We start from the raw sequence: 26,386 nt of genomic DNA, 5'->3' as shown, positions 1-26,386 counted from the left end.
CGGCCACGGCGGCGAGCATGCCACGGGCGGCGGCCCGTGGCCATGACCATGGCGGCGAGCATGCCACGGGCGGCGAGCTGAATATGAGTGCGTGTGGTTAATTTTAGGCGTTTGCTGGAGATGTCATCTTTGCTAGCTGGGCAGTATATTTTTGGGCGTCTGTTGGAGATGTTCGGTCATGCGGCATGCTAAAACGCTATTTTGATGCTGTAAAAAAAATTTAGCGCGCGGCTTCGTTGAACGCAGGTTGGAGATGCTCTTAGATGTACTCACCAAAGAAAAAAAGTTCTAGGGATGCCCTTATCCTTCTCTAAAACGCCCACCCCGACTACCTCGCCACGGCCATTCGCTTTCTCGTCGTCGCGGAAATGCTCGTCGTCCCCCTTTCTCCGAGCTCACCCCTCTCCTTCCTCCCTGTCCCGAACCCCCGCCCTTTTGTCGTCTCCCCTCTTCGCCGCTACTGCCTCCACAAACACCACAAGCGCCGGCAATGCCGCGGTGGCAGTGGCCTACCACTCCACCTCCTCCACGCCGTCGCCAGGAGGCGAACGGGCATCGTGATCGACGTCGACGAGGTGAATGATATCGGCGACCGTGACCTCCCCGTGGACGTGTCATTCACTCGGAGGCTCCCGCCGGCGCTCACCCTCGTTGACGGCATTGCCGCACTGCGGCGGGCCGCCGAGGAGGTGAAGGCCAGCCCGCCTGCCGCCGGGAGCGGCGTGATCCGGTTCGAGGTGAGCGGGCGCAAGTTTGTGTAACCGAAACATAGGCTTAGGCGCGGTCGCTACGTGTAGTGTTCTTGGAATTCACTAGTTGATTCGGTCAAGAGCAGCGCTGCATTTTGATTGATTATGAAATATGAATATGACGATGTTTGTGAGGTTGAAAGACTACAAGCAGCTTCTCCCTAATTACGTTTACCAGCATTGTGAACCTGGTTGATTTCCCTTCACCTCCATGAACACACCAGCAGACCTAGAGGAGATGATTAATTGAACACACAAATGCTGCAGGTACTTGTTCCACCCAGTACGAAGGCACTCAAATGGTTATGCTCTCAGTTTAGGAGATCATCATTGTTCCCTCAGTTCTATCTATCAAGGAAGCTAAGCTCCAATCCGTCAGTTCAACTTGAAATATCTGGTGTTGGTTCTGCACTTTACTTGCATGGTTCCTCTTCTCAAGTAAAAGATGGATATGATATGATATCAAGGTGCCTCTCTCGTTCTCGTGCACAGATGCTCCCTTTCGCGAAGCATTCGACACCTTTTCTAACCAAATTAGACATTTTCGTTCCTGCAGATATATTTCATTTGATTCAGATTTGATGGGAGCTTATGGAGCAGTTGGCATGAAGTATAACGAGGAATTATTGTCAATAGAGGAGAAAGCTGGTTCATTTTACTTCTTTATTCCTCAGGTAATAACCTGCGCTTTTCCGTGGGTGCAGAATTCTTATTACCTTGGTGTGAGATACGCATTTCATGTAGAGGTCATTTGAAATTCAACAGAAAAATTCCTGCACTAGCAAGTTATGTGATATTATGTGTGTGACTAGATATTACTTGATCTCTTGTCCGTGATTAAAAGGTGGACGCTCAAGCACACTCACATGCCTGAATGCGTCCCCTTCAGACCAAGACTACAATTGACAGATGTCAGGATAAATCTGCGATCTCACAGAGTTCCTACTAAGGCCCACTCATGTGTGCAGAAGATGGGTTGGTTGAGCCTGTTAAGGCCCTGTCCGGTTCACGGGAAATGAAAACAAGGGAAGATAGAGAAATAGAGGAATAGGAAAGGAACGCTCCTGTAAAACAGAGGAATGACGAACATCGGAAACGGCAGAGGGAACCATGCGAAGGAGTGTTCGGGTTGATGGAAAAAAACACAGGAAAGCATCTTACGCGTGTACAGCTAAAAGGACATTGCTGCAGTTTTTTTTATTTGCCTTGCCTTTGACTAGACCTCAAACATCTCATCCCATGGAATATTTTATTAGGGCTTACATGCCAGCCGTGAGTGCTTTACCTCGGGCTTCCGCCAAAACATTGGCTTGGGCTGGATTTTTTCAATCCTCTGGTATCGGTGGGAATCTGCACGTGGAAGGATTTTTTCCTGCAAAATACTGTTCAACTTTCCTTTGTCCCAAATGCTGTTGATGATAACTTTCCAGAGGAAAGTGTTACCCGTGAAATTCCTGCAACTTTCCCGTGAACCAAACAGGGCCCAAGTATATTATATCTCCTCTACCTATCAAATTGGTCTTTTGGGATAGTTCGAACAGGGCCTAAGTATATCATATCTCCTCTACCTATCAAATTGGTCTTTTGGGATAGTTGGTTGATAGGAATATCTAACATGGTATCAGAGCTGAGGTCTTGGGTTCAAGTCTCAGTCCCTGCATTTTCCCCAATCGTTTATCCACATCAACGTCGGGAGTGGGGGGAGGTGTTGATCATTCCATATCCACATACGATGTGAATGGGGGGGGGGGGGGTGTTAAGTATATCATATCTCCTCTTCCTATTAGATTGGTCTTTTGGGATAGTGTCTCGGTTTCAAGTCTCAGTGTATATATATATATATATAAGTCTATTCATCATCTCGGGTGAAGAATAAGTAATTCTTCACCCTGGTGTAAACTCTCTCTACACATGGTTTCTTTTGAATGTTGTAATTTTACCTCACGCATGTCGTAATCTTACCTCACCGACATGTTGTAATCTTACCTCACATGCATTGAATTCTCACCCGCATGTTATAATATTTCTTCATCTCAAGCATGCATGTGGTAATCTTATCTCACACGCCTGACACATTTCTTTCTCACGGTGGGTGTTAAGAAGACCTTAACTACACACCATAATATTACCTCACATGCATTTTGGTTCTTACGGTGACTATAGGGTGCGTGAGAAGGTGGGGTGAGGAATAAGAATTCTTCACCAAGGGTATGTATGTATGTATATATATACATATACAAATGTTTCCTACAACCCGGTGGTAGTTACCACCACTTGAGTTTTGTATGCTGTATGTTGTATCTATCAAATCGGAGAGTATGTACGCGTAGTATGCTGTATGTAGTATATCATATCGGAGAGTATGTACGCGTAGTATGTAGTATATAAGAATGTTTAGGTAGTATACATACTACTTTTTTGGTAGTATGTACCGTATTTTGAGTATGCTCCTTTTTACGTACAAATATGTACGTATTTCACAAATATAATAAAAACCATGGGCCAACTTGCAATTTTTTCATGTAACTCACTTTGAAATATCTTATATATGGACACACTTACAATGAAAGTAGTATATATATATACTACTACATTTTTGTATATGAGACATGAGAGTAACTACCCCCAGGTGGTAGGATGTATTTTCCCTATATATATAACATCCTACCACGTGGGGGTAGTTACCCCACATGTCCCATATACTACCATATGGTACTATATATACTACTTTATCATTTTAAATATGTCCATATACTATATCTAAGATATTTTGAAGCAAGCTATACGAAAAAATTGCATGTGAGTCCATAGTGTTTGTATATTTTGAAAATACCTTCATATTCATACGTATGAAACAACATACTAAAAATAGTACATACTACCTAAAAAATAGGATATATACTACCCAAATATTCTTATACATGACATACTACATGTACATATTCTTGGTTTTGACAGATACTACATACAAAACTCACGTGAGGGTAACTACCACTGGTGGTAGGAAACATTTGTCCTATATATAATTATATATACACAAGTTACCACCACTTGCATCTTGTATGTTGTATATAGTACATACAAATCAGAAAGTATGTACGCGTAGTATGCAGTATATAAGAATATTTAGGTAGTATATATACTACTTTTTTGGTAATATGTATTGTATTTTGAGTATGCTCTTTTTTAGTACAAATATGTATGTATTTCATAAATATAATAAAAACCATAGGCCAACTCGCCATTTTTATGTAACTCACTTTGAAGTATCTTATATATAGTATATGAACATACTTACAATGATAAAGTAGTATATATACTACTCCCTCCGTTCCTAAATATTTGTCTTTCTAGAGATTTCAACAAGTGACTACATACGAAGCAAAATGGGTGAATCTACACTCTAAAATATGTCTACATACATCCGTATGTTGTACTCCATTTGAAATGTCTAGAAAGACAAGTATTTGGGAACGGAGGGAGTACTACATAATAGTATATGAACATACTTACAATGATAAAGTAGTATATTTTTATGGTAGGATGTGTTTTCCCATATATATAGTTTATGTAATGTTTGGCAATGGAACACATGCTCTGTGACCAAATTTGGCGATCGAGCGTTCATATTAGAGATCCTGATTCAGTGGCTGGGTCACTGGCTGTACACCATTTATTTATTGTACATCTGAAGTGCTAAAAACGGAAATCAGCTCTGATGAGGAACATGTAAAAGCTAATGAATCATTTTCCTTCGTGATGGGGGACATGTAAAAGCTAATGAATTGTGTTCCTGCACATTTATTTTCTGCAAACAATCCATATAACAGGCTCTGGCAATTTACAGAACTGTTTTTTGGGTATTATTTGCAGGCATCACATAGATATTTGATCTTGTAGCATTCGTGATGCTCAGCAACATTGAATTTACAGGTTGAGTTGACCGAATTTGTTGGCTATTCTGTGCTATCATCAACTATGGTTTGGGATCATTTTGTATCTCATACATTTGAGGATTCGGTTTGTTTGTTTGAATCTTGTTTCAATCAGGTATGTGAAACTAAGCACAATGATGATAGATCTTCTGCGTTGCTTAACGTTCTTAAAATCATAGAATGTCTGCATATATCTTCTTTACCACTGGACTTCTTTTTTGTGCACCTTCACCTTGTAGGTATGTGGTAGCTATGATTCTGCAGCTAGCAGCTGTTATGAAGGCATGATGACGAATTACATTGGAGAATCACATTTGTTAGAGACTGTGAATGCTCAGTTGGTAAATATCTCTGTATATTAACTACTTTGGTGATGATATAAGTACATACTCTTGCCTATTTATTTCCCATGTTAGTTCCTTCTGTCATGATGCCGCAGTCCTGTTAAATATTTATACCACCATTAGCTATTTCAGTTATTCCAATGTGCTAGCTCCTTTATCCTAATTAGTTCACGTGGCTTTGAGACTGAAATAAAATTTAGCTTCCTCATTTGAAGATAAGAAGGGCAGGGTCTTACTTGTTACCGCTATGATAGTACCTACTTATCGGTTGAAGTTTGCAATACTGATTCTTATTTATCTAAAGCTATCTCTTTCATCCATTCTTATGATCAAAAAACCTTTGTTGCAACAGAATTTTTGTTTGAAATATGAAGCGTCTGCATTTTAAACGAGAGATAAAACAAGCCGGCCTCCAATAATTAGCTTATGACCAATGCTAAAGTTAGTCGCTCATAACCTATGCAAACTTTTGGCCATTCATCTTGAACCAGTCTGACAGTTACTGCAGTGGTTATTGTATTTCCACAATACTCTAATATTCCTATTATCATATAAGACCTTAGTCTTAAGTTTGAATTTACTGGACCCGCCTTTCCAGGTATACTTGGATGGCGAAGTTCTTGTCAAAGTAGATGCTGAAATCAGCATGCAAAAGGTATCCTCTTAACCTTGGTAAGTTACTTGAAATTAACTATTTCTTGCTTTGGTTTTAAAATAACCTTTTCCTGTGTAAAAGATTATTGTGCTTCTTTCTTTGTGGCTTCTTGACGTTGTCCTTATCTTGCTGGAAAGTACATATCACGATTTTGCAATATTAATTCGGGATTAGGTTTTGGTCCTTAGACCATTGATATGGCTCCAAAGTATTTCTTCAGTTTAAAGACCCGTCAAATTTATAGATTTTATGAGTCATTAAGGTGGGAGCGGAACGAATTAGTAGGTGCCCCAGTGTCAGTATCTGTAAATAGACTTATTCCTGAAATTGGCAGACCAAAAAGGTAAAGTTAAGTTTACACCTAAAAATGAACACCGAAGTTGGGCAAACAGAATTTCTATATCAATTTTTCTTCCTTTTGAATTTTTCTGTAGTTTATACTCTCTGTTAAGAGTGCCTTTGAATTATTGTCCTGACCAGAACTGCCATTTGTTCTTTGTAGGAGAAATTTCTGATGTCCGAGCAGTCATTTATTCGCTTTTCACCACACTTCTTATTTTCTGCAAACATGGTAAATTTCTACCTGAGTCTCCTTTGCAACCAAACCGCCAATGAATTATCATTTGGAAACATAGCCTTGGCGTACTAACATTTTTTGTAGCAATTTTCAGCTCTGAGAAAGAACACCAAACATAATCATACAACTATACAATGACATAGACTAATTAGATATGAGAACTGCCATTTATTCTTTGTAGGAGAAATTTCTGATGTCTTAAGCTGTCGTTAACAAATGCTAAAACTGTTCTCTCGCGTCCTGTAGGACCTACGCTCAGAAAGCAACAAAACCGAATCTTCTATTAAGAGCTGCTCTAACATTAATTCGGCATGGGCATCCCTTATAGTTGAAGAGTGTGTCAGGCTTGGTTTCACGGTAATCTTAACACACTAAATAGTTTTGCCATGTCTACCATGCCTCTGATGTGCTTTGCCTTAGTACTTTTGTATAGCTCCAGGGTCAAGGTCATCCCCACTTGCACTTTCTGCCACAGGCCACCCTTTGACAACTTGCATATCATGTTATGATGAACGTTCACTTGGATTTCATGCTCTTGGCTATGGGAGAGGTTCTAGAAAGCCTGCAATAGTAATTACATCATCAGGAACTGCTGTATCAAATCTTCTCCCTTCGGTGAGTGGCATATTTCACTTTCCTAATTTCTTTTCTTTTCTTACTGCTGCCAGCTTTCTACATCATCAGGAACTGTTTATCATATCTTTTTTTATCGAACCATGCGCTACTGCCAACTTTCAGAAGCCCTCTGGCTAGAATGTATGGCTTATGAAGGCATACATATGATCCCTTTGTGCTAATACATGTATTGTATGCTGCATTTTTCAAAGAGAAAAAAAAAGTCTATAATATTACTAATATTCAGTCAAGTTTCCCATCTAGGTGGTGGAGGCGAGTCAAGATTTCGTACCAGTTATCTTGCTCACAGCTGATCGTCCTCCCGAGCTGCATGATACTGGAGCCAACCAAGCGATTAATCAGGTGCTTATGATCAATCAATGTTTAAATACAAATTTCTTGATGCCAGCTGCTCCTTTTCTAAAACTGCATGATTACTTCGGTATTTTGGCTACCTTTTGATAGCCTTAAATTACTTAAGATTTACCGAAAAAGGCTTTCGCCCGCTTTATATTATAAAGCAAACCGCCCAAGCCAAACATCCAACAAGGTCCAGACACACACACACACACACAAGTCTCACACACACACAAGGTAGCAAATAGGGTTAATGCTGAGGGCACAGCTCAACAAGCCCTGGAAACAAAACAACACACTCACACACAGCAACCCGAACAGCAGGTCTAATCGGGCTCCGGAGGAGGGGGCGGCAGCGGGGGCGCCACGTGGAAGGCCATCGAGCGAAGGTCGGCGAGGAGGGTGTTGATGGCGTCCCGGTCCCGGGAGCGGCTAAGCGGCCGCCAGAGTTGCAAGTAACCACACATTTTGAAGATCGCGTCAGTCGCACGTCGAAGAGGCGCTTTCTGAATAACAAGCTTGTTGCGAATAGTCCAAAGCGTCCAGGCGAGGACCCCAACGCACAGCCATCTAATATGGCGCTAGCGAGGGGGGGGAGGCGTGAATCTCTGCAAGCAAGTCGGGGAAGTTGGTGTTGCACCACTGTCCACCGACCGTCTCGCGAAAGTAGGACCACATGAATTGGGCTGTGGGGCAAGAGAAGAAGATGTGGTTAGCATCCTCCACCGTGCCGCACAGGGGACAAATCCCATCTCCTGGTCCATTACGCTTGAGGACCTCTACCCGAGAGGGAAGGCGTCCCCGGATCCACTGCCACAGGAAGATCCTGATCTTTAGAGGAAGGCGAATGTCCCAGATCAGGCTAAAGGGCTCAGGGGCCGATGAGGGTGCGATGGCCGTGTATAAGGACTCAGTGGAGAAGCGGCCGGAGGGCTCCAGTCGCCAAGAGATGAGAGTCAGGGGACCCTCGACGTCCATCGGAAGAAGAGCGATGTCCTGGAGGAGGGTGTCCCAAGCGGCCACCTCAAGGGGGCCGAAGGGGCGCCGGAAAGTGAGACGCCCTAAGTCAATAAGGGCCGTCTCGACAGAGACCCGAGGGTCAACCGCTATGGCGAATAGATCCGGGAATCGAGCGGCCAGGGGGGAGTCCCCTAACGAACGATCGAACCAGAACATGGTTGAGGACCCGGAGCCAACCGAGATGGACGTGCCGATGCGGAGCACGGGTAGTAGCTGAATCACAGCTTGCCAGAACTGGGAGCCACCAGAACACTGACAGAAAGCTAGGGGTTGGCTCCGAAGGTACTTATTTCGGATGATGGTAAGCCAGAGGCCTCCCTCCACATTGGCGATTCGCCAGAGCCATTGGGTCAGGAGAGCAATGTTCATGCGCCAAGAAGACAAGATCCCCAGACCACCCTGGTCCTTGGGTTTGCAAATATCGGGCCAGCTCACCATATGGTACTTCTGCTTGTCACCCTTGCCTGCCTAGAAAAACCTGGACTGGTATTTGGCGATCTCCTGATGGAGCGTCTCATGGAGGCTGTAGAAGCTCATGAGAAACCATAGGAGGCTGGCAAGCGAGGAGTTGATTAGGAGTACCCGGGCCGCCTTCAAGAGCCACCTCCCCTTCCAAGGCTCTACCCGGTGCTACATCCGGGTCACTGTCGGGCGGAGGTCAGCCACAGTGAGTCGCGAGTCACTAATGGGTATCCCCAAATAGGTCGTGGGAAAAGTTTGGTTCCGCGGGTTGGCAGCGGAGGCGCGCCCGTGTTTCCACAAGTTTGCCCTCAAGGATCTCGCGGGCCCGAATGGCCGCAATCTGCTTTAAGGGGGGTCCAACTTCCCCCCTGAAGATGATGGCCGAGTCAGTGGCCACCTTGGCGAGGTGGCCAAGGGGAATGGCCTCTAGCACGGAAAAGGAACAACTGGAAGAACTGGGGGGGGGGATGGAGTCTGCACCTGGCTCGAGGTTCCTGGCCACCGCCCGAAGCTCAACACGCTCGGGGACGGACGGGGCCGGGGAGTCCGTCGGACGGGCCGCATCGAGGCGGGCACTGCGGCGGGAGGCTGTCACCGGCGTCGAAGTGGAGCGGGGCCGCCGGGCGTACGCCACCGTCCGTGGGGGTGCGCAGTGACAGGGGTGGTCACGACGTCGGGCACCCCCACGACCAGTGGTCCTGGAGAGGCGAGTAGGTCGTCAGGGGCCACCAGGGGCCACCAGAGGAGGAGGCAGGGCGGGGGGCTCCAGGGTGCCCCCGGCCGAGTCCTCGGCGGGTGGAGGAGCAGGCGGAGTCGCGGAGAGCGGGCTATCACCATCGCCGCCCATGGGAGCTGAGGAGATCGGTCCAAGGGGGGCGAGGGCGGCGGGCTCAGCGGAGTCCGGTGCAGGGCGGAGTCGGCGGACGGGGAGCGGGGCGACGAGGGCGGGGGCCGAGCAGGCCCACACTGAGATGTCACTGGTCGCCTCCGACGAAGATGGAGAGGCCGGAGGAGGGGCGGCCAGCCGGAGAGCGGCCTCGAGGGCGGAGGCCCTCACCCGGGTGCGCCCGGCCCCGGAGCCACCACGACCCGGAGGTGGGTTAGATGGCTCCCGGGAGGGGGAGCGGGAGTGCTCCGACAGGTCGTCGTCGTCCTCCGGGTCGTCGTGGCGAGAAGGGCGAGGGCGCCGGTGGTGGGAGTCGTCGGCATCATCCGGCCCACCCCCCTGGTGACCATCATCGGAGAAGCGGGGGCGGCCGACATGGTTCGGTGGCTCGGGGCAGATCTTGAGGTCAAAACCCTTGTCGTTGAAGAACACGCGGACTGTGGCGCGGAGCTTGGAGGAGTCCAGGGATTTCACCTTCACCCGGATGTCCTCCTCCTTGCAAAGTGAGAGCCAAGCACAGAAAGATATGTCATGCTGTTTCATTCACAATATTATAATTAAATGCATTTCACTCAGAGGTATCAAGGACCATAGTGTCTGTTTTATCACATAGAAGTGAAACCCTATATATTGCAGAGAGTGTGAACTTGGACTCTTTTGAGTTATCAGGACTGCTATTGGAGTTTACGCATTTCAATTATTTTACTTTATTTACTTGCTTTCTTCGCATCCTGTTTGTACATAAATTCATGTTATGGTTGTATTTTTCAGTTATAATTGTGGACAACGCATCTCAACACCCCCCCCCCCCCCCCCCCCCCCCAAATCCATTTTGCAGGTCAATCATTTCAGTAACTTTGTAAGATATTTTTTTAATCTCCCTCCACCTGGTGATAAGATTTATGCAAGAATGGTTCTTACAACAATTGATTCAGCAGCCTACAATGCAATGCAAGCACCACAAGGTCCGGTGCATATAAACTGTGCTTTTAGGGAACCACTAGATCACAGCAATCAAAATTGGAGTTTTGATTGTTTGAGAGGATTGGACAGGTGGTTTAGAAATGATGAACCATATACTAGATACCTAGAAATGAAAATGGTCTCTGCATTTTGTAATTATTCTTGTTCAGTAATAGAGGTTCAAGATATCATAAAGAAGGCAAAGCAAGGGCTTCTATTAGTTGGAGCTATTCATAAAGAAGATGACATGTGGGCTGTGGCTTTACTAGCTAGACAACTTTCCTGGCCAGTTGCCGCTGACATTCTGTCTGGACTGCGAATGAGGAAAGTTCTAAATTCATTTCCAGGATTTGATAAGAGTATTTTGTTTATAGACCAAATAGATCAAATTCTACTGTCGGACTCTGTCAAAAGCTGGATAAATCCAGATGTTATTGTGCAGGTTTAGCTCCTCATTTGATTCTATTCCTCTGCACCACTTACATTATCTTTGCATTTCTAGGTATTATGTGATATATATTTTTTGTTCTAACTTTCTGAAGCTTGGTTTTGTTCAACTGGCAGATTGGAAGCCGGATTACTAGCAAACGCATGGAAATGTTTCTCGAGTCCTGCTTCCCATCTTCATACATCTTGATTGATACACATCCGTGCCGCCATGATCCTTCACATGTTGTCACTCACAGAATCCAGACTAGTGTAGCTGACTTTGCTGCTAGTTTATGCCAATGTAATTTAGAAAGGAAGACAAGCAGATGGAAGGATATTTTGATGGTTCTAAATTCAGCGGTATGAACCAGAACATGCTAACTACCTTGAAACGATGCAATGAAATAAATATGGTCATATAATGGATAGATAAGCATAGCTTCTCCATATGTACAATCAGTTCTCTATGGACTTCGTCGTTTCTTGCAATCCTTCACTCCAGCATGCTTTTATATGTTACATCTAGGCTATAACAATGAGTACTAGAGTTTGCCACTCGTTGAAGCTTGAAAATAGTATCGACACTTCATACGTTTTCTATATAAACTTTGTAGCTAACATGAAATAATTTAATATTATCACTCGAGAGATGAAAATGAAGTAAACAGCAGGCTGTAGTTAATTTAGTTCTGCCCATATTGAACAGAGCTTTTACTGGAGCTCCATCTCCCTGGAAATGACTAATAAACTTCTGATTGGTTTCAACTGCCTTTCGTTTTGATAACTGCTTCTTATTCCAGGTTTCACAGGAAATAATGTTTCATGTACATGCGGAATTCTCGCTTACAGAACCATATGTTGCACATGTAATTGGAGAGGCACTTTATGGTGATGCTGCCATGTTTGTTGGGAATAGCATGGTCATTCGAGACTTGAACATGTTTGGGAAGGGCTGGCTTGACCATACCACCAACGGAGATAACATGATGATGCATAATATTCCAGATTTTATTGGTGCAACAGTGTCTGGGAACCGAGGAGCAAGTGGTATTGATGGTTTGCTTAGCACAGCGATCGGATTCGCTGTTGGGTCAAACAAGCATGTAAGTCATTTGTCCAGCTCATGAAGCAGCATGAAAACTCCACAGATATCATGTGTGATTGAATTGGTTATATTAAATATGAAATGTGGAGTTTTCTGTACTAAACTAGGGATGAAGAGTGAAAGAAAATGTAACTCCCCAGAGATGATATTCCTAGTTATATCCTAGAGAGAAAGAGATAAATAACCTATCATAGTCAGCAGTCAGCAGTAGTTCTCAAACTATTCTGAATAGCTGATAATCTTTTCTCGTGCATTTTCTAGTCAACTTTGACATAACCTTAACATAAGGGTACTTCTCATAGTACTAAATTTGAGTGAACTGTAGCATCACATTCGTTCATTTGCTAAGACATTTATGCTGAACCTTTACTGGAGAATACCAAATGCCATTGTAGGCTTTCGGCAAGAACTTGACTATAGCTGCATTATTGCCAGGTATGCTGTGTGGTTGGTGATGTATCTTTTCTTCATGATACGAACGGATTGTCACTTCTCAACCAAAGGTTTGCAGTTTGAACCCTTCTCTGCACCAGTCCCTTTCCACCCTGCAAAGTTTGAACCTTTCTATCCACTATCGCAGCCAGTGTCCTTTCCACAATTTATGTTTCACGCTGGCATTCATATTCACTTTATCATTTACATAAAACCATAGATTAGTATTGACTATTGGTACAGAGGCAGACGTTTGGCTCTCGGGTGCCAGTGCACCCAAATTGCAAAAAAGGTTAAAAATTTCTGAAACATTTTGTAAACAAACATGATCAAGTGTTATTATCGTGTAAAAAGTTTCGCCAAAGAATGGTTTTCATGGTATTCTGGGTGAAAAAAAATCAACACTATATACAAGTTTCTATTCACACTTTTTGTCCTCGAAAATTTGTGTTTCGAAAAATCAACACATACTTCTAGTTTTTTTCCTTCGCGGAACTTTTTATATGAGTACAACAGGAGATCAAGTTTGTTTCCAAAAAGTGTCAGAAATTTTTGACTTCTTTTGCACTTTCCATATCAGGTGCACTGGCACCCGAGAGCCAAAGGGGTATTTTCCCTATTGGTATCTTTTTTAGCCAAAGCTAATTTTTATCATCATGTGCTTAAATTATATTCTTTCAGGATAGTGAAAGATATATTTATTTTTTATACTTCTTTGACATTATTGAAGGGCCCAGAGGAAACCCATGACAGTGATTGTAATCAACAACCATGGTGGTGCAATCTTCAGCCTTCTACCAGTTGCAAAAACAGCTTCGCCCCAAATTTTGCAGAAATACTTCTACACCTCACATGACATATCGATTTCTAAACTCTGTGATGCACACAGGTAAAAACAAGTGATTTAGTTGCAGCTTAGTTGCTTACTTGCATCATGGATGTGAAATTTTCAAGCGCTTTTCTTATTTATAACTAGATTTTGCTATTAGAACTACACTGTAACAATAGTTGGTCCTGAAGCTACATAGGATATACTATAGTTGATTCTGGAAGTTGATTATTGAATTTTGGGGGAAAATATCTGTCGTGTCTCCCCCTGGAGACCCTCTCCCTCTTATTAACTCTTTTCAGTTTAGACCCTGTACAACCAGAGTATTACACACACACACACCAACACTCCCCCTCAAGATGGGTTAAAGATGTCAACCATGCCCATCATCTTGCTACAGATTACAGCACCATCACTAGGTCCTAACCCTTTAGTTAGACAATCTGCTAACTGCTGTCCTTTGCACCGCCGACTGGGAGGGGTTGCATGGTGAATGCCACCTCCGGTGCCTCGCCTCAGTCGTCTCCGACCGCATCCCCTTGCTGCTCGATTGCTCGCCGATGCCGCCGGCACATCGCCGCTTCCGCTTCGAGGACTTCTGGACGCGCATGGACGGGTTTCATGACACCGTGGAGGCCGCTTGGCAGTTCGTGAGCGACGCCGACCCCTTCCGCCGCCTCATGCTGCGCATGCAAGCAACGACGCTCGGGCTCACAAGTTGGAGCGCCAAAACGGTGGGTAATGTGCGCCTAAATCTTGCGATCTCTCGGGAGCTCCTCAAGTTCGACACCGCGCAAGACTACCGAGCCTTGTCTCCTCATGAGGACTGGCTGCGCCGACAAATCAAGGCATCCTACCTCGGCCTCGCCTCGCTCGAGCGAACCATTGCCTGACAGCGCTCCCGCCTCGCCTCGCTCAAGGACAGGGATGCCAACACGTCCTTCTTCCACCGGCAGTGCACGTATCGGCGGCAGAAGAACAGGATCCACAGCCTTGTGGTCGGCGGACATGTGGTCACGGACCCCTGCGACATGGCCGCAGCGGTGTATGCGCACTTCGATGGTCTCCTGGGCTTTGCGCCACCCCGTGAGTGCGCTCTAGAGCTTGAGGCGCAGATCACGCCTGTCAACTTGGACGACCTCGAGGCTCCCTTCGACGCGAGGAGATATGGAACACCGTTAAGCTCTTGCCCGCGCGCAAGGCCCCCGGCCCCGACGGCTTCACCGCCGAGTTTCTCCGCACATGTTGGCCCACAGTTCAGCAGGATTTCATTGCTGTTTTCCAGCAACTCTACGAGTTGCGAGGGCGTGGATTCAGCTGCCTCAACCAGGCGCTCCTCACGTTGCTCCCGAAGCGCGCGGATGCCAGGGGCCTCGGCGACTACAGGCCCATAAGCCTCATCCACCTTGTCGCCAAGATCTTTGCCAAGGTCCTCTCGCTCCGCCTTGCGCCCAAGCTTAACGATCTCGTCAGCACCAGCCAAAATGCGTTCATCCCGGGAAGAAACCTGCATGACAACTTCGTCCTCGTGCGGCAGTCTTCGTGCCTGCTACATCAACTAGGCGCGCCACGCGTTCTGCTCAAGCTGGACCTGACTTGCGCTTTCGACTCGATCAGCTGGCCGTTCCTCTTCGACCTCCTGCGCCACTATGGGTTTGGCACCAGATTCCTGGGCTGGCTCGCGATCTTGCTCTCGTCGGCCAGCACCAAGGTGATCATGAACGGCGAGCCAGGCCCACCCATTTGGCACCGCCAAGGACTACGACAAGGTGACCCCATGTCGCCCCAGCTCTTCGTCCTCGTTGTGGACACACTAGGCCGCCTGCTCCGCCGCGCCACTGAGCTGCGCATCCTGCGGCAGCTCCATCCCCGGTGCCCGATCCCATCCGTCTCGCTGTACGCGGATGATGTGGTCCTGTTTTGTCACCCCACGTTGGGCAACACATCTGCCGTCAGGAGCATCCTGCAGCTCTTTGGGCGCGCCTCTGGCCTCCACGTAAATCTGGCAATGGTTTTTCTTTAACTGGGGCTAATAGTTTGGGTTTCTTCTCTGGGCTTGATTGGTTCGGGTTGTGATGGGCTCAGGCTGTTACAGTTTAGTTTGGTTTTGGTTTACGTTCGAACGAGTTGGGTATGGGTGGGTGTGGGTCTAATTGGTTTGGTTGTTGACAGTTACTAATCATGGTTTAGAACCGGTTCTTGGATTGATTTCGTCGTGAGCAGTCTTTCGGCTGCAAATCCCCTTCTTCCCAGCCTTCGAATTGGCCGTTTGGCCAGCCTCACCAGCTGCACGGCAGGGAGCAGCTCTCCACCTCCACGCACAGTCAATTCTCGGTCCCAACAGCAGCCGCAACCCGCTCCCATTGCCACCACCCGCCGGTACCAGCCCCAGCCCCCCCCCCCCCCCCCCCCCCCCCCCCCCCCCCCGGCGAACCCAGCTTCCCTCCTAACTCCAACGGTGCTGGCCGGGGCAGGCAGGGGCCCAAGCGGAAGAAGAAGAGAGGGCTGGGCCGCGGCAATGGCGCGACCCTGCCCACCTGTCCTCCGCACGACCCGACGACCACCGCGTCGGCCGCATTGCTCCCAGATGACCGCGCCGCCGACCTCGTCAAGTGCTTCAACTGCGGACTCGCTGGACACTCCCAGGTGGCATGTACCCGCTCCCAGTGCTGCTTTGTGTGCTCCGACCCCGACCATCCGGCTGCCCTATGCCCTGACGGCCGATGTCGGAGGAGTTGATGATGCATGGCCATGGGATCGAAGGCCTTGGCTTCTTCCACATCGAGGTGCCTGACATCCCCCCGCCCTCACCCTCGCTTCTGGCGATTGTCACTGTGCGGGATGGGGTGGCGTCTCCGTAGATGATCGAGACCGAGCTCAACCACCTCTACCACTGCTCCTGGGACTGGCAGGTCACTCTGCTGGTTGACAACCAGTTCTCGGTGGTGTTCTCTGACGTGGTCAGTGACGGCTATGGCACCCGCAGCGACGACATCACCCTCGCGCTCAACAAGCTCGTGGTGGACATCTCTGTGCCTATCCTAGACCCCTTGGCAGTGGCCGTCCTAGACACGACATGGATCCTCATCGGCGGCCTCCCCGACATCGCCCGCTCGGAGAGGGTCATTCGGAACATGTCCCGCATCCTCGGCAAGGTGGTGGTGGTGGATGAGCTCTCCCTCCGCAAGGAGGAGGAAGTGCGGGTCAAGGTCAAATCCCTTGACTCGTCCAAGCTTCGTGCCACGATCCGGGTGTTCTTCAACGACCAGGGTTTTGACCTCTGGATCTCTCCCGAGCCGTCCAACCACATCGGCCGCCCCCGCATCCCTGACGACAACCTCTTGGGGGTGGCCCTGGTGGTGGGGGCACGAGGGGTCATTGCAGCGAGCGTGATCGCCGCCACGGCCACGACTCTGGCTCGGAGGACGGCGATGAGGAATACCAGGACAGCCCCTGCCGCGAGCAGCCTCCTGTCTCCACCGCCAGGGGTGGCACAGGGGCCGGCCGCACTCTCTCGGCCCCTCCACTCCCCGCTGATGGCAGCGACGTGTCGGACATGAGTCTCCAGGTCTTCCCGGCTTCATCCCCGCGCTCCCCCGCTGGTGCTATCTCTGGCATCCCCACTGCGCCCTCTGCGGAGATCGACTCGCCGCCCCCTGCCCTGATCTCCCTGCTGCTCCTGCACTCCCCGAGGTGGAGGGGTGGGACCGGGACCCGCCACCCGCGACCCCTCCCACCGAGCCGACCCTGTCGGACCAGGGGGTGACTGATCCCCCCTGGTGCCGATTTGGCTCCGACCCCGCAGGCTCTGGTCATCGTCAGGTCCTTGGCTCCTCCAACCCTGCCCCCGAGCTCCACGTGCACCGCCCTAGGTGAGGAGTCGGCTGTGGTGACCACCCCTGTGGCCGCCCCCCACTCCCGCCTCGGACTGCGGCCTATTCCAGGCGAGGCAGATCGACCTCGTCCCCGGTGACGTCCTCTCGTCGCAATGCTCGGATCGAGGCGACCATGCCGGTGGGTAGCCCAGCTCTGCCTATCCCCGAGCGGGTAGAGCTCCGGGCCGCTGCCTGGAACCTTGAGGCAGGTACTCAGTCCATCCTAGCCACTCTTGCTACTTGCTTGTTCTCTGCTCTAGAGTCAGCTCCGCTCGGCCACCTCGTAAAGGTGGCAGCGGACTCGGCCATCGTGTTCAGGGGAGAGGTCGCGCCCCCATTAGTTCAGATTGAGGCAATTCGCGCGCGGGAGATTCTCGATGGGCGTCTTGCGAGACCCCCGCGCGCCATCAGTCCTCCTTGGGTGCCCCTGCCGGGGCTACCCCGAGCATCCAGCCGCGTGCGGCGGCCGATCTGGTGGAGATCCGGGGTCGTACCTGCTCCCGCACCGCAGCCCTCCGCGCCTAGAGTGCATCACGAGTCTTGGGGTCAAGCAACCTCTCGATGGATTCGTGATGCGGACCCTCTTCTAGAACATCCGTGGCTTCGGCCAAGACGGCCGACGCCGCCAACTGATAGAGTACATGCGGACTGAGCGAATTGACATTGTGGCCATCCAAGAAACGATGCGTACGGAATTTTCCCTGTCGGAGCTCGAGCATTTGAGCTCCGACCTATTTGCTTGGCACTGGCTCCCTTCTAGTGGGAGTACGGGCCACTCGAGTGGTATCCTTCTAGGGGTGAAGGATGCCACCTTTGAGGTTGGAAGCATGGACCGGGGCGAGCTCTTCGTTAGCATGGAGATATTCGAGCATGCCCTAAACTTCAAATGGGAGATTATTGCGGTGTATGGCCCGGCCGATCACCGCCGATCCGAGGCCTTCCTCGCTGAACTTCGTAGGAAGGTGGCAGCCGCCCAGCTACCGGTAGTGGTGGGCGGCGACTACAACCTCATCCGGACGGAGGAAGACAAGAGTAATAATTTGGTCAACTTCCCCCGGATGCAGATGTTCAATGACTGCATCGCGGACATGGGTCTTCGCAAGCTCGATAGAGTCGGGGCCAGGTTCACTTGGACCAACCGACAAGTGGAGCCGACCCGCTCAGTCCTAGACAGGGTCTTTGCTTCTCCTGAGTGGGACATTCATTGCCCCCTAGCATCGCTCCGGGCGACTACGCGGATTGGTTCCGATCACGTGCCCCTTCTCCTCTCTTCGGAGAACGAGTGTCCCCTCCTGCCGCCCCGCTTCCGCTTCAAAACCTTCTGGTTGCGCCAACCTGGGTTTGTCGCAGCGGTGGCCGCCCGATGGCGCGAGGCGCGTGATGCTCCTCATCGAGCCCTCTCGGCCGTCGACTCCTGGCACTTTTGTGCTAAGCGGTCACAACAATTCATGAAAGGATGGGGTGCTAACGCGGGTCGGGACAGCCGCGAGCGTAAGAAAGCCCTACTTGAGGCCATCCAATCCCTCGATCTGCGGACTGATGCCGCAGGCCTCTTAGCCGAGGAATGGAGGCTTAGGTACGACCTGGAAGACCAGCTCACGGTCATCTACACGGATGAGGAGGCTTACTGGCGCTTGCGGGGTACGCAGAATTGGGTCCTCAAGGGGGATGCCAATACCGCCTACTTCCAGGCCATCGCTAACGGCCGGCGACGCCGTAACTCCATCCCGCTTCTTTAGGACGGAGAGACCCTCCTGCAGCGGCCGGAGGACATCCGGGCCCATGTAGACGGCTTTTACAGAGACCTATTCTCTGCCTCCCCTCGAGGAGGTCTTGCCCTTGCGCAAGACATTTGGCCGGCCCACAGTTGTGTCTCGCATGCAGACAACGCAGCCCTTACGGCCCCGTTCTCCGAGGCTGAAGTGTGGGCGGCAATTAAGGGCATGAACCCCTCTTCGGCCCCCGGTCCGGATGGCCTCCCAGTGAAATTCTTCCAGACCTTCTGGGAGGTAATCAAGCCGGAGGTGATGTCCCTGTTTGAGGAGTTCTTTGTTGGGTCCATCGACCTCAATAAGCTGAACTTTGTGATAATCACCCTCATCCCCAAAGTGATCGGGGCTTCGGATATCCGCCAATTTTGGCCGATTACCGTGATTAATGTCATCTTCCGCATCCTCGCGAAGGGGTACGCCATTAGGGTGGCCCCCATTGCCGACCGGATCACTCACCCTGATCAGTCGGCATTTATCCAGGGCCGATATATCCTTGACGGAGTCCTGGTTTTTCACGAAGCACTCCATGAGGTTCACACCAAACACCTCAAGGCAGTCTTCCTGAAACTGGATTTCCACAAGGCATATGACACGGTCAGTTGGCCGTTCCTTCAGGAATGCTTGCTCGCGGGCCACATTAAGGGCATAGTCCCGCATCTTGCTGAGGGGAACGGGATCTCCCTTCTCCCTTCTCCAATATGCGGATGACACCATTATCATGGTGGAAGGCTCGGCGAGCGACATCATGAACTTGAAGTTCCTCCTGCTTTGCTTCCAGCAGATGTCTGGCCTCAGGATCAACTTCGACAAGAGTGCGGTGATGGTCTTGGGATACTCCCAAGACGAACGGCACAACATCGCGGATCGGCTTAATTGCCAGCTTGGGTGTTTCCCCACGACTTATCTGGGGATCCCCATTAGTGATCCGAGGCTCACGGTGGCAGAGCTGCGACCCACGGTGGAGAAGCTACAACACCGCATCGAGCCCTGGCAGGGCCGATGGCTCTCGAAGGTGGCCCGGACGATGCTCATTAACTCGTCCCTTGCCAGCCTGCTCTTATTCATCATGAGCTTCTACAGCCTTTCTGAGACTCTACATCATGAGATTGCCACAGTTCAGGGGCGCTTCTTCTGGGCCGGCGAGGGCGATAAGCAGAAATACCACATGGTTCGGTGGTCGGAGATCTGTATACCGCGCGACCAGGGTGGTCTCGGGATCATGTCCTCCAAACGCATGAACATAGCCCTCCTGACGCGGTGGCTATGGCGGATTGCCAACGGAGAGGGTGGCTTGTGGCTTCGCCTCATTCAGCAGAAATACCTCCGTGGCCAGCCTCTCGCCTTCTGCCAGCAGTCTGGGGGGCTCCCAGTTCTGGCAATCCATCATTCAGCTCCTTCCTGTCCTCCGCATCGGAACCTCGATCGCGGTTGGATCTGGCACCGCCACGAGGTTCTGGTTCGGTAGATAGGCTGGGGACATGCCCCTCGAGGCCTGCTTTCCCGACCTATTCACCATCGCGGTTGATCCGCGGATTTCTGTCGCAACGGCCCTTATTGACTTAGGGCAACTCGCGTTCCGGAGACCGTTTGGCCCGGCTGAGAACGCTGATTGGCAGGAGCTGTTAGACTGCATTGCGTTACACGAGCCTGATCTTGAGATAGAAGATGACCGTTCCAGGTGGTGTCTAGAGCCTTCTGGGCAATTCTCCACTAAATCTCTCTACCAGGCCATCGCCCCTTCGCTGGGCCATGAGGCGCTCACCACCATCTGGGAGATCCGGCTCCCCTTGAAGATTAGGATATTCTTGTGGCATTGGATCCGCGGCCGCCTCCCGTCCGGCGTGGAGGTCCTGAAACGCAACGGCGCCGGTGATGGGCGGTGTCCGCTCTGCGGGCCTGAAGAGGATTCGAACCATATCTTCTTCACCTGCGTGTCCGTGTAGTTCCTATGGAGCTGTTTCCGCAAAATAGAAGCTGGGACCACAACAACTTCCCCACTCTCTTCGCCGAACTCCAGGCATTAGCACCCTCGGTTCGCCACATTAGGTGGCTGATCATCGGGGTGCTTGCCTGGACGCTGTGGACTGTTAGGAATAAGCTTGTGATTCAGCGTATTCAAATGGTCTGGTTACTTGCAGCTTTGGCGGCCGCTTAGCTGTCCCCGGGAGAGAGATGCCATCACCTCCATCATCACCCAGCTTCGTGCGATGGCTCTCCGGATGGCCCCACCGCTTCCCCCACCACCACCGGAGCCGGATTAGATCTTCTCTACCTCACCACTGCCATTTGTGAGTTGTGCGTGTCGTGCGCTTGTGTTGGGCTTGTGCTGTGCCCACAGCTGAATCTGGGTTTTGTCCGTTTGCGTGTATGTTGGACCCTGCCTGCGGTGGCGTTGTGTGCGTGTGCGTGTGTTGTTCGGTTGGTACCTTGATAACTTTGTGCTCGGTGGTTGCTTTATTTATAAAGCAGGGCGAAAGCCTTTTTCGGTAATTCTCCCCCTCACCTCCAGCCATCATGGAGCAGCACTCCTCCACAGCCGCTGCGGCCACCACCTCTTGGAAACCTAGCTCCGATACCATATTGAATTTGGGGGGAAAATATCTGCCCCGCTCCCCCCCGCCCGCCCGCACACCCTCTCCTTTTTATTAACTCTTTTCAGTTTAGACCCTGTACAACCAGAGTATTGCACACACACACACACACACACCAACATTGATAAAATGGTGTCTGTTAAGACTTCTGCCAGTTTTACATAATTGGTTACGGAGTCAGCTTTGTTATATGATGAAGTACTTCCTAGTGTTGACTGCAAAATTTTGTGTCTCACCGATGTCACCGGTTGTGTTGCAGAGTGAAGCATTTTTTGGTTCAAACAAAAGCAGAACTTCATGATACATTGGTGAAGACCCATGCAGAACACCTTGATTGTGTGGTGGAAGTAGAGAACCAGATTGATGAGAATGCCAACTTTCATAGGTTTACATTCAAATCTGTTCTAACAGTAATTTAGTCTACCCTGTGAGTTTATATGTTTCTCCTTGTTCTGCAGAACTATAAGTATGTTCGTTGATAATACTGCAACCCACTATCTGGATTATCTTCTCGGGGATCCGTATTCTAGCACTACGAGTGATTTAGATCGCATGTACAAAACGAAAATTCATGCAATAGAGTACATGTTGTACAGGTATGTCTGTAACCAATTAATATGCAGCCCACTCATTCCTGGCATTACCCTCAAACCTTCTTTTGCACAGAATCCAGCTTTCTGCGCCTCGTACTTCAGGAATTTCAGATAGCAGTTGTTTCCATGAAGGCTTCATTCTGAAGCTACGTATGGATGACAACATTGTAGGATTTGGTGAGGTTTGTTTTTATCACCACTACAATTTATATGGCATCTTTTATTTATGCTAACTTAAGTTGCCATTTTGAGTTGCAATAACAACAAAGCCTTTCAGTCCCAAACAAGTTGGGGTAGTGTATGTTAGAGTTATATTATGTTTTATGTAGCCTGTATATTTTCTTCACACTGTATGAGGGGTTTCCTGCATATTTACCACATGCACATTTATATATATAGGTAAAATTGGATGTATCAATGTTGTCTTGGGAGCCTGTTAAGGCTCGTTGGATCATCTTATATTATAGGTGTGTATCAATGTGTGTGTATATATATAGGAGAAAACAAATCTATCAACCAATCGCTGGTTAACTGCTATCTTGGCCATTCAATGCTTTGAGATGCGCATGGAAATTCCACTTCTCTTCCCTTTCTCCATTTTCTGGTTACTGGCGCTCTCGCATCGAGACATCCCTGTCTCTGTGCAGTAGTCTGCTGATTGCAGCGGCTTGGTCGGCTTAGTGCGTCTCCACCTTGAATGGGTGGCACAAGCTGAATGACTCCCAAAATTAGTCTTAATAAACTGAATAATTCCCAAAATTAGTCTTAATAAACTCCAAATAATATTCCAACATTTTTCCAACTCTTTTTATTTTGAACAAGTTATATTATCTTCTCTCACTAATTTTCTTCAGTGAAAAATATCTGAATATTCTGAAAAAATTCAAAATGTATTGAAACCATGGTACGCAATAAATGATTCTATTAACATCCTAATTTATAAAATGGGATGTGACAACCTTCCTATTTTACATCTTACAGAGTAAGGTTATTCGAGTTAATGCCTTTTCAGTTTTTTTTGTACTAAAGTTGTACAGCTGTGACGAGTAATATGGATCGGAGGGAGTACTTCAAACTTAAGTATCTTTTATACATTTCATATAACAGGTTGCACCAATCGAAATTCACCAGGAGGATATAATAGATGTTGAAGAGCAACTTAGGTTTCTGTTTCACAGAGTGAAAGATTGTGAGCTAGATGTTGTTCCTTTGTTGAGAGGGTCTTTCTCCAATTGGATATGGACAAACATTGGGATTCCTGTAAGATAACCCGAGAAACTTGGTGACCATTCATGTCTGACATCTCAAGAGATTGAACTCCTCTCTTTCTTTTTCCTTCTCAGCCTTCTTCTGTATTTCCAAGTGTCAAGTGTGGCCTGGAGATGGCCATTCTTAATTTGCTGGCGTCACAGCGGAAATGTAGATTATCTGAAATTCTCACTGGTTCCAACCCCTTACTAAGAGATCAGAGTCTGGTGGAATATAATCAGAACAGTTCTGCAGGCATACATATCTGTGCACTCTTAGACTCCGACGGTACTCCGATGGAGGTAGCACTTGCTGTGACTAAACTTGTTGATGAAGGCTTTACCACAGTGAAACTGAAGGTAGTTCTTCCACTTGTTTAATTGAACTTTTTTCTGTTTCAAAATATTATATCTGCTAATCAAGCAATATGAAGAAAATTATTTCTAAAATCTCTTGTGAAGGTTGGACGTCGTGCAAGTCCCGTTGAAGATGCAGCTGTTATTCAAAAAATAAGAGAGGTTGTAGGATATAAGATCAATATCCGTGCCGATGCAAATCGAAAATGGACATACAAGCAAGCAATTGAATTTGGATCCAGAGTAAAAAGCCTTTGTTTGCAATACATTGAGGTAACCTACACTTTATTCATCTGCTGTATTAGAAACTTCAAAATAGAGAAAATGTGAAACTCGACTTCCTTTTGCTGCACCTTATTATTATAGAGCTCCCATTTCCCAAGCGACATTCATCTTGTTCTTTCTTGGGAATCTTCATGTTTCTTACTTGACAGGAACCAGTGAGCTCTGTACATGATCTCATCAAGTTCTGTGAAAACAGTGGTTTGCCTGTTGCTTTGGACGAGAGTATCGACAACCTTAAGGGGGATCCAATCCAAAAGCTTCATCAATTTGTACATCCAGGGATAGTTGCTGTTGTAAGTATAAACTCTGTGAGCTATTTCTCAAGCTTCTCCTTTCATTTCTATATTTCACCTTGTTTCCATCTTGATGGTCAGGTTATAAAACCCAGTGTTGTTGGCGGCTTTGAGAATGCAGCTCATATAGCAAAGTGGGCTCACATGCATGATAAGATGGCTATCATCAGTAGTGCGTACGAGAGTTCTGTAGGTTTGGCGACCTACATACAGTTTGCATATTATGTTGACAGGCAACATGACCTAATCTCCAGACTAAAGAGATATGATTCATGTGGAACTGTGGCTCATGGGTTTGGAACATATCAATGGTTAACAGAAGATGTATCAGAACAAAAGTTAAAAATTCTTGTTCCCCCGCTTGGTGATGGAATGGGAGCTTCAGTGGAAAATGCCCATGGCTATCTCCACCACTTAAATATAAATGATGAGAAGATTGAAAAAACATATAGTGAAGAAAAACTAAACTCATATTCTATCCAAGTCGATGGGGATCATTTTTCTTATGTAGTTAAGGTTCAAGAGGCTGGTGATTGTACAAATGTAAGTATCGCTCAACTTACTTAAAAGAATGTGGTTTATGTGCCTACCTTGTTGTACAAGATATACTGTTTCCCCCTAGGAGATAGGATAGTGCTGCTGCAGTAACCAGTGCCATGATTTAACCCATGTAGGATAAGGTTATTCTTTTTCTTCATGGATTTCTTGGCACAAGTGAGGACTGGACTCCCATGATGAAAGCTCTCTCTCCCAGTGCACGGGTCATCGCCGTTGATCTTCCTGGCCATGGAGAGTCCCAAATTCTGCAGCATGATGATGAAAATTTCAATCAAATCTCTCTTACAATTCAATCAGTTGCAGACTTGTTGCTGAAGTTGATATGCAATATAACTGATGGAGAGGTGGTTGTTGTTGGCTACTCAATGGGTGCAAGGATTGCACTCCAGATGATACTAAATGAAAATCTAAAGGTAATCTTGTCAAGATTGCAGCTTGTTTGTTTCATTCTTTATTTGAATGATCCTAAGGTAGTCTTGTCAAGACAGATTAGTGGAGCTGTTTTGATATCGGGGAGTCCTGGATTGAGACATGAAGCAAGTAGAAGACGACGTACTGCTATTGATAAATCACGAGCTCAATTCCTGTTGACTTATGGACTGGAATGTTTTATCAAGACATGGTACTCTGGAAAAATGTGGACCAGGTGGAGGAATTAACTTATTTGATTTCTTGACTCTACGGTAGGAAGAAATTTTGCATAACATGTACTAGTATTTGACATGCCTTTTCTTTTTGGAACCTTTTCTGTTGCAGTCTAAGAGAACACCCACAGTTTGATTCCCTAGTGAGGACACGCAGAAAACACAGTAACATCACGGATCTATCGAAGGTTCTGGCTGACTCGAGCATAGGGAGACAAAAGTAAGATTAGCTTCTGCTCTCAGTAAGATTTCCATTTAGCAATATTCATGTGGCCATAAGATATTCAGTTTATCAGTACCGATGAATTAGTAAAACATGGCGCACTGATAGCATAGGTGACAAACATTTTCATAGGTGCATTGCATTGCATTTTGCATGAGAAGAAATGCAACCTCATGTAAGTTTCCATGTATCAGGTCCCTGTGGGAAGACCTGAAACACTTGGAGAAGCCTGTCCTCATCATTGCAGGTGAGAAGGACGTAAAATTTAAAGAGATAGCAGAGCGAATGTGCAGCGAGACAAGAGAGTACGGCGAACGTGAAGCTGATTGTCGTAGCAATCAGGAGCTATGTGAAATGATCGTTGTCCCGGAAAGTGGCCATGCTGTGCATGTTGAGAATCCTCTCCCCTTAGTTAGAGCCCTGAGGAAGTTCTTGGTAAGGCTACACCAGCCTTAACGCTTTAGTATCCGGGATTACAAAGCAATAGAGTCTGAGAAATTTTTGAACTACCAGCTTGGCAGGCTGAGTGGTCGGATTATATTTGTGGGCTATAAATGTTGCCGGGAGTAAGGGGTTTTCTTTGTGTCTCA

The 26,386-nt window shown here is 48.0% G+C and overlaps 1 protein-coding gene across 5 annotated transcripts; it reads left to right on the top strand.

The window, feature by feature from the left end:
- Positions 1-312: 312 nt before the first annotated feature.
- Positions 313-26,386, top strand: LOC125512485 (protein PHYLLO, chloroplastic). 5 transcript variants are annotated; one of them, XM_048677578.1, is made up of 27 exons: positions 313-737; positions 1,017-1,216; positions 1,306-1,423; positions 4,683-4,799; positions 4,924-5,025; positions 5,627-5,683; positions 6,186-6,254; positions 6,507-6,617; positions 6,681-6,875; positions 7,140-7,238; positions 10,439-11,005; positions 11,128-11,352; positions 11,793-12,095; positions 12,533-12,600; positions 13,260-13,418; positions 21,856-21,981; positions 22,055-22,192; positions 22,263-22,371; positions 23,297-23,449; positions 23,533-23,796; positions 23,899-24,066; positions 24,228-24,371; positions 24,453-24,914; positions 25,046-25,342; positions 25,418-25,575; positions 25,686-25,793; positions 25,991-26,386. In XM_048677578.1, exons 1-27 carry the CDS (start codon positions 369-371, stop codon positions 26,250-26,252), a joined length of 5,148 nt encoding a protein of 1,715 aa, XP_048533535.1. In that variant the 5' UTR covers positions 313-368; the 3' UTR covers positions 26,253-26,386. The 5 variants fall into 5 exon arrangements, with proteins under 5 accessions (XP_048533535.1, XP_048533536.1, XP_048533537.1 ...); XM_048677579.1 differs by lacking the exon at positions 10,439-11,005; XM_048677580.1 differs by lacking the exon at positions 313-737 and having other exon boundaries at positions 1,198-1,216; positions 4,623-4,799.

This window comes from Triticum urartu, chromosome 6, assembly GCF_003073215.2.
Source record: "Triticum urartu cultivar G1812 chromosome 6, Tu2.1, whole genome shotgun sequence".
Classification (NCBI taxonomy): domain Eukaryota; kingdom Viridiplantae; phylum Streptophyta; class Magnoliopsida; order Poales; family Poaceae; genus Triticum; species Triticum urartu.
The sequence above is the reverse complement of the archived record's forward strand: the minus strand, read 5'-3'. Positions and strand labels throughout refer to the sequence as shown.

Coding starts and splice junctions, on each gene's coding strand:
- LOC125512485 (XM_048677578.1), top strand. CDS start 369: ATGCTCGTCGTCCCCCTTTCTCCGAGCTCACCCCTCTCCTTCCTCCCT. Junction 11,006..11,127: donor ATCCAGATGTTATTGTGCAG/GTTTAGCTCCTC, acceptor TTCAACTGGCAG/ATTGGAAGCCGGATTACTAG. Junction 25,343..25,417: donor TACTAAATGAAAATCTAAAG/GTAATCTTGTCA, acceptor TTGTCAAGACAG/ATTAGTGGAGCTGTTTTGAT.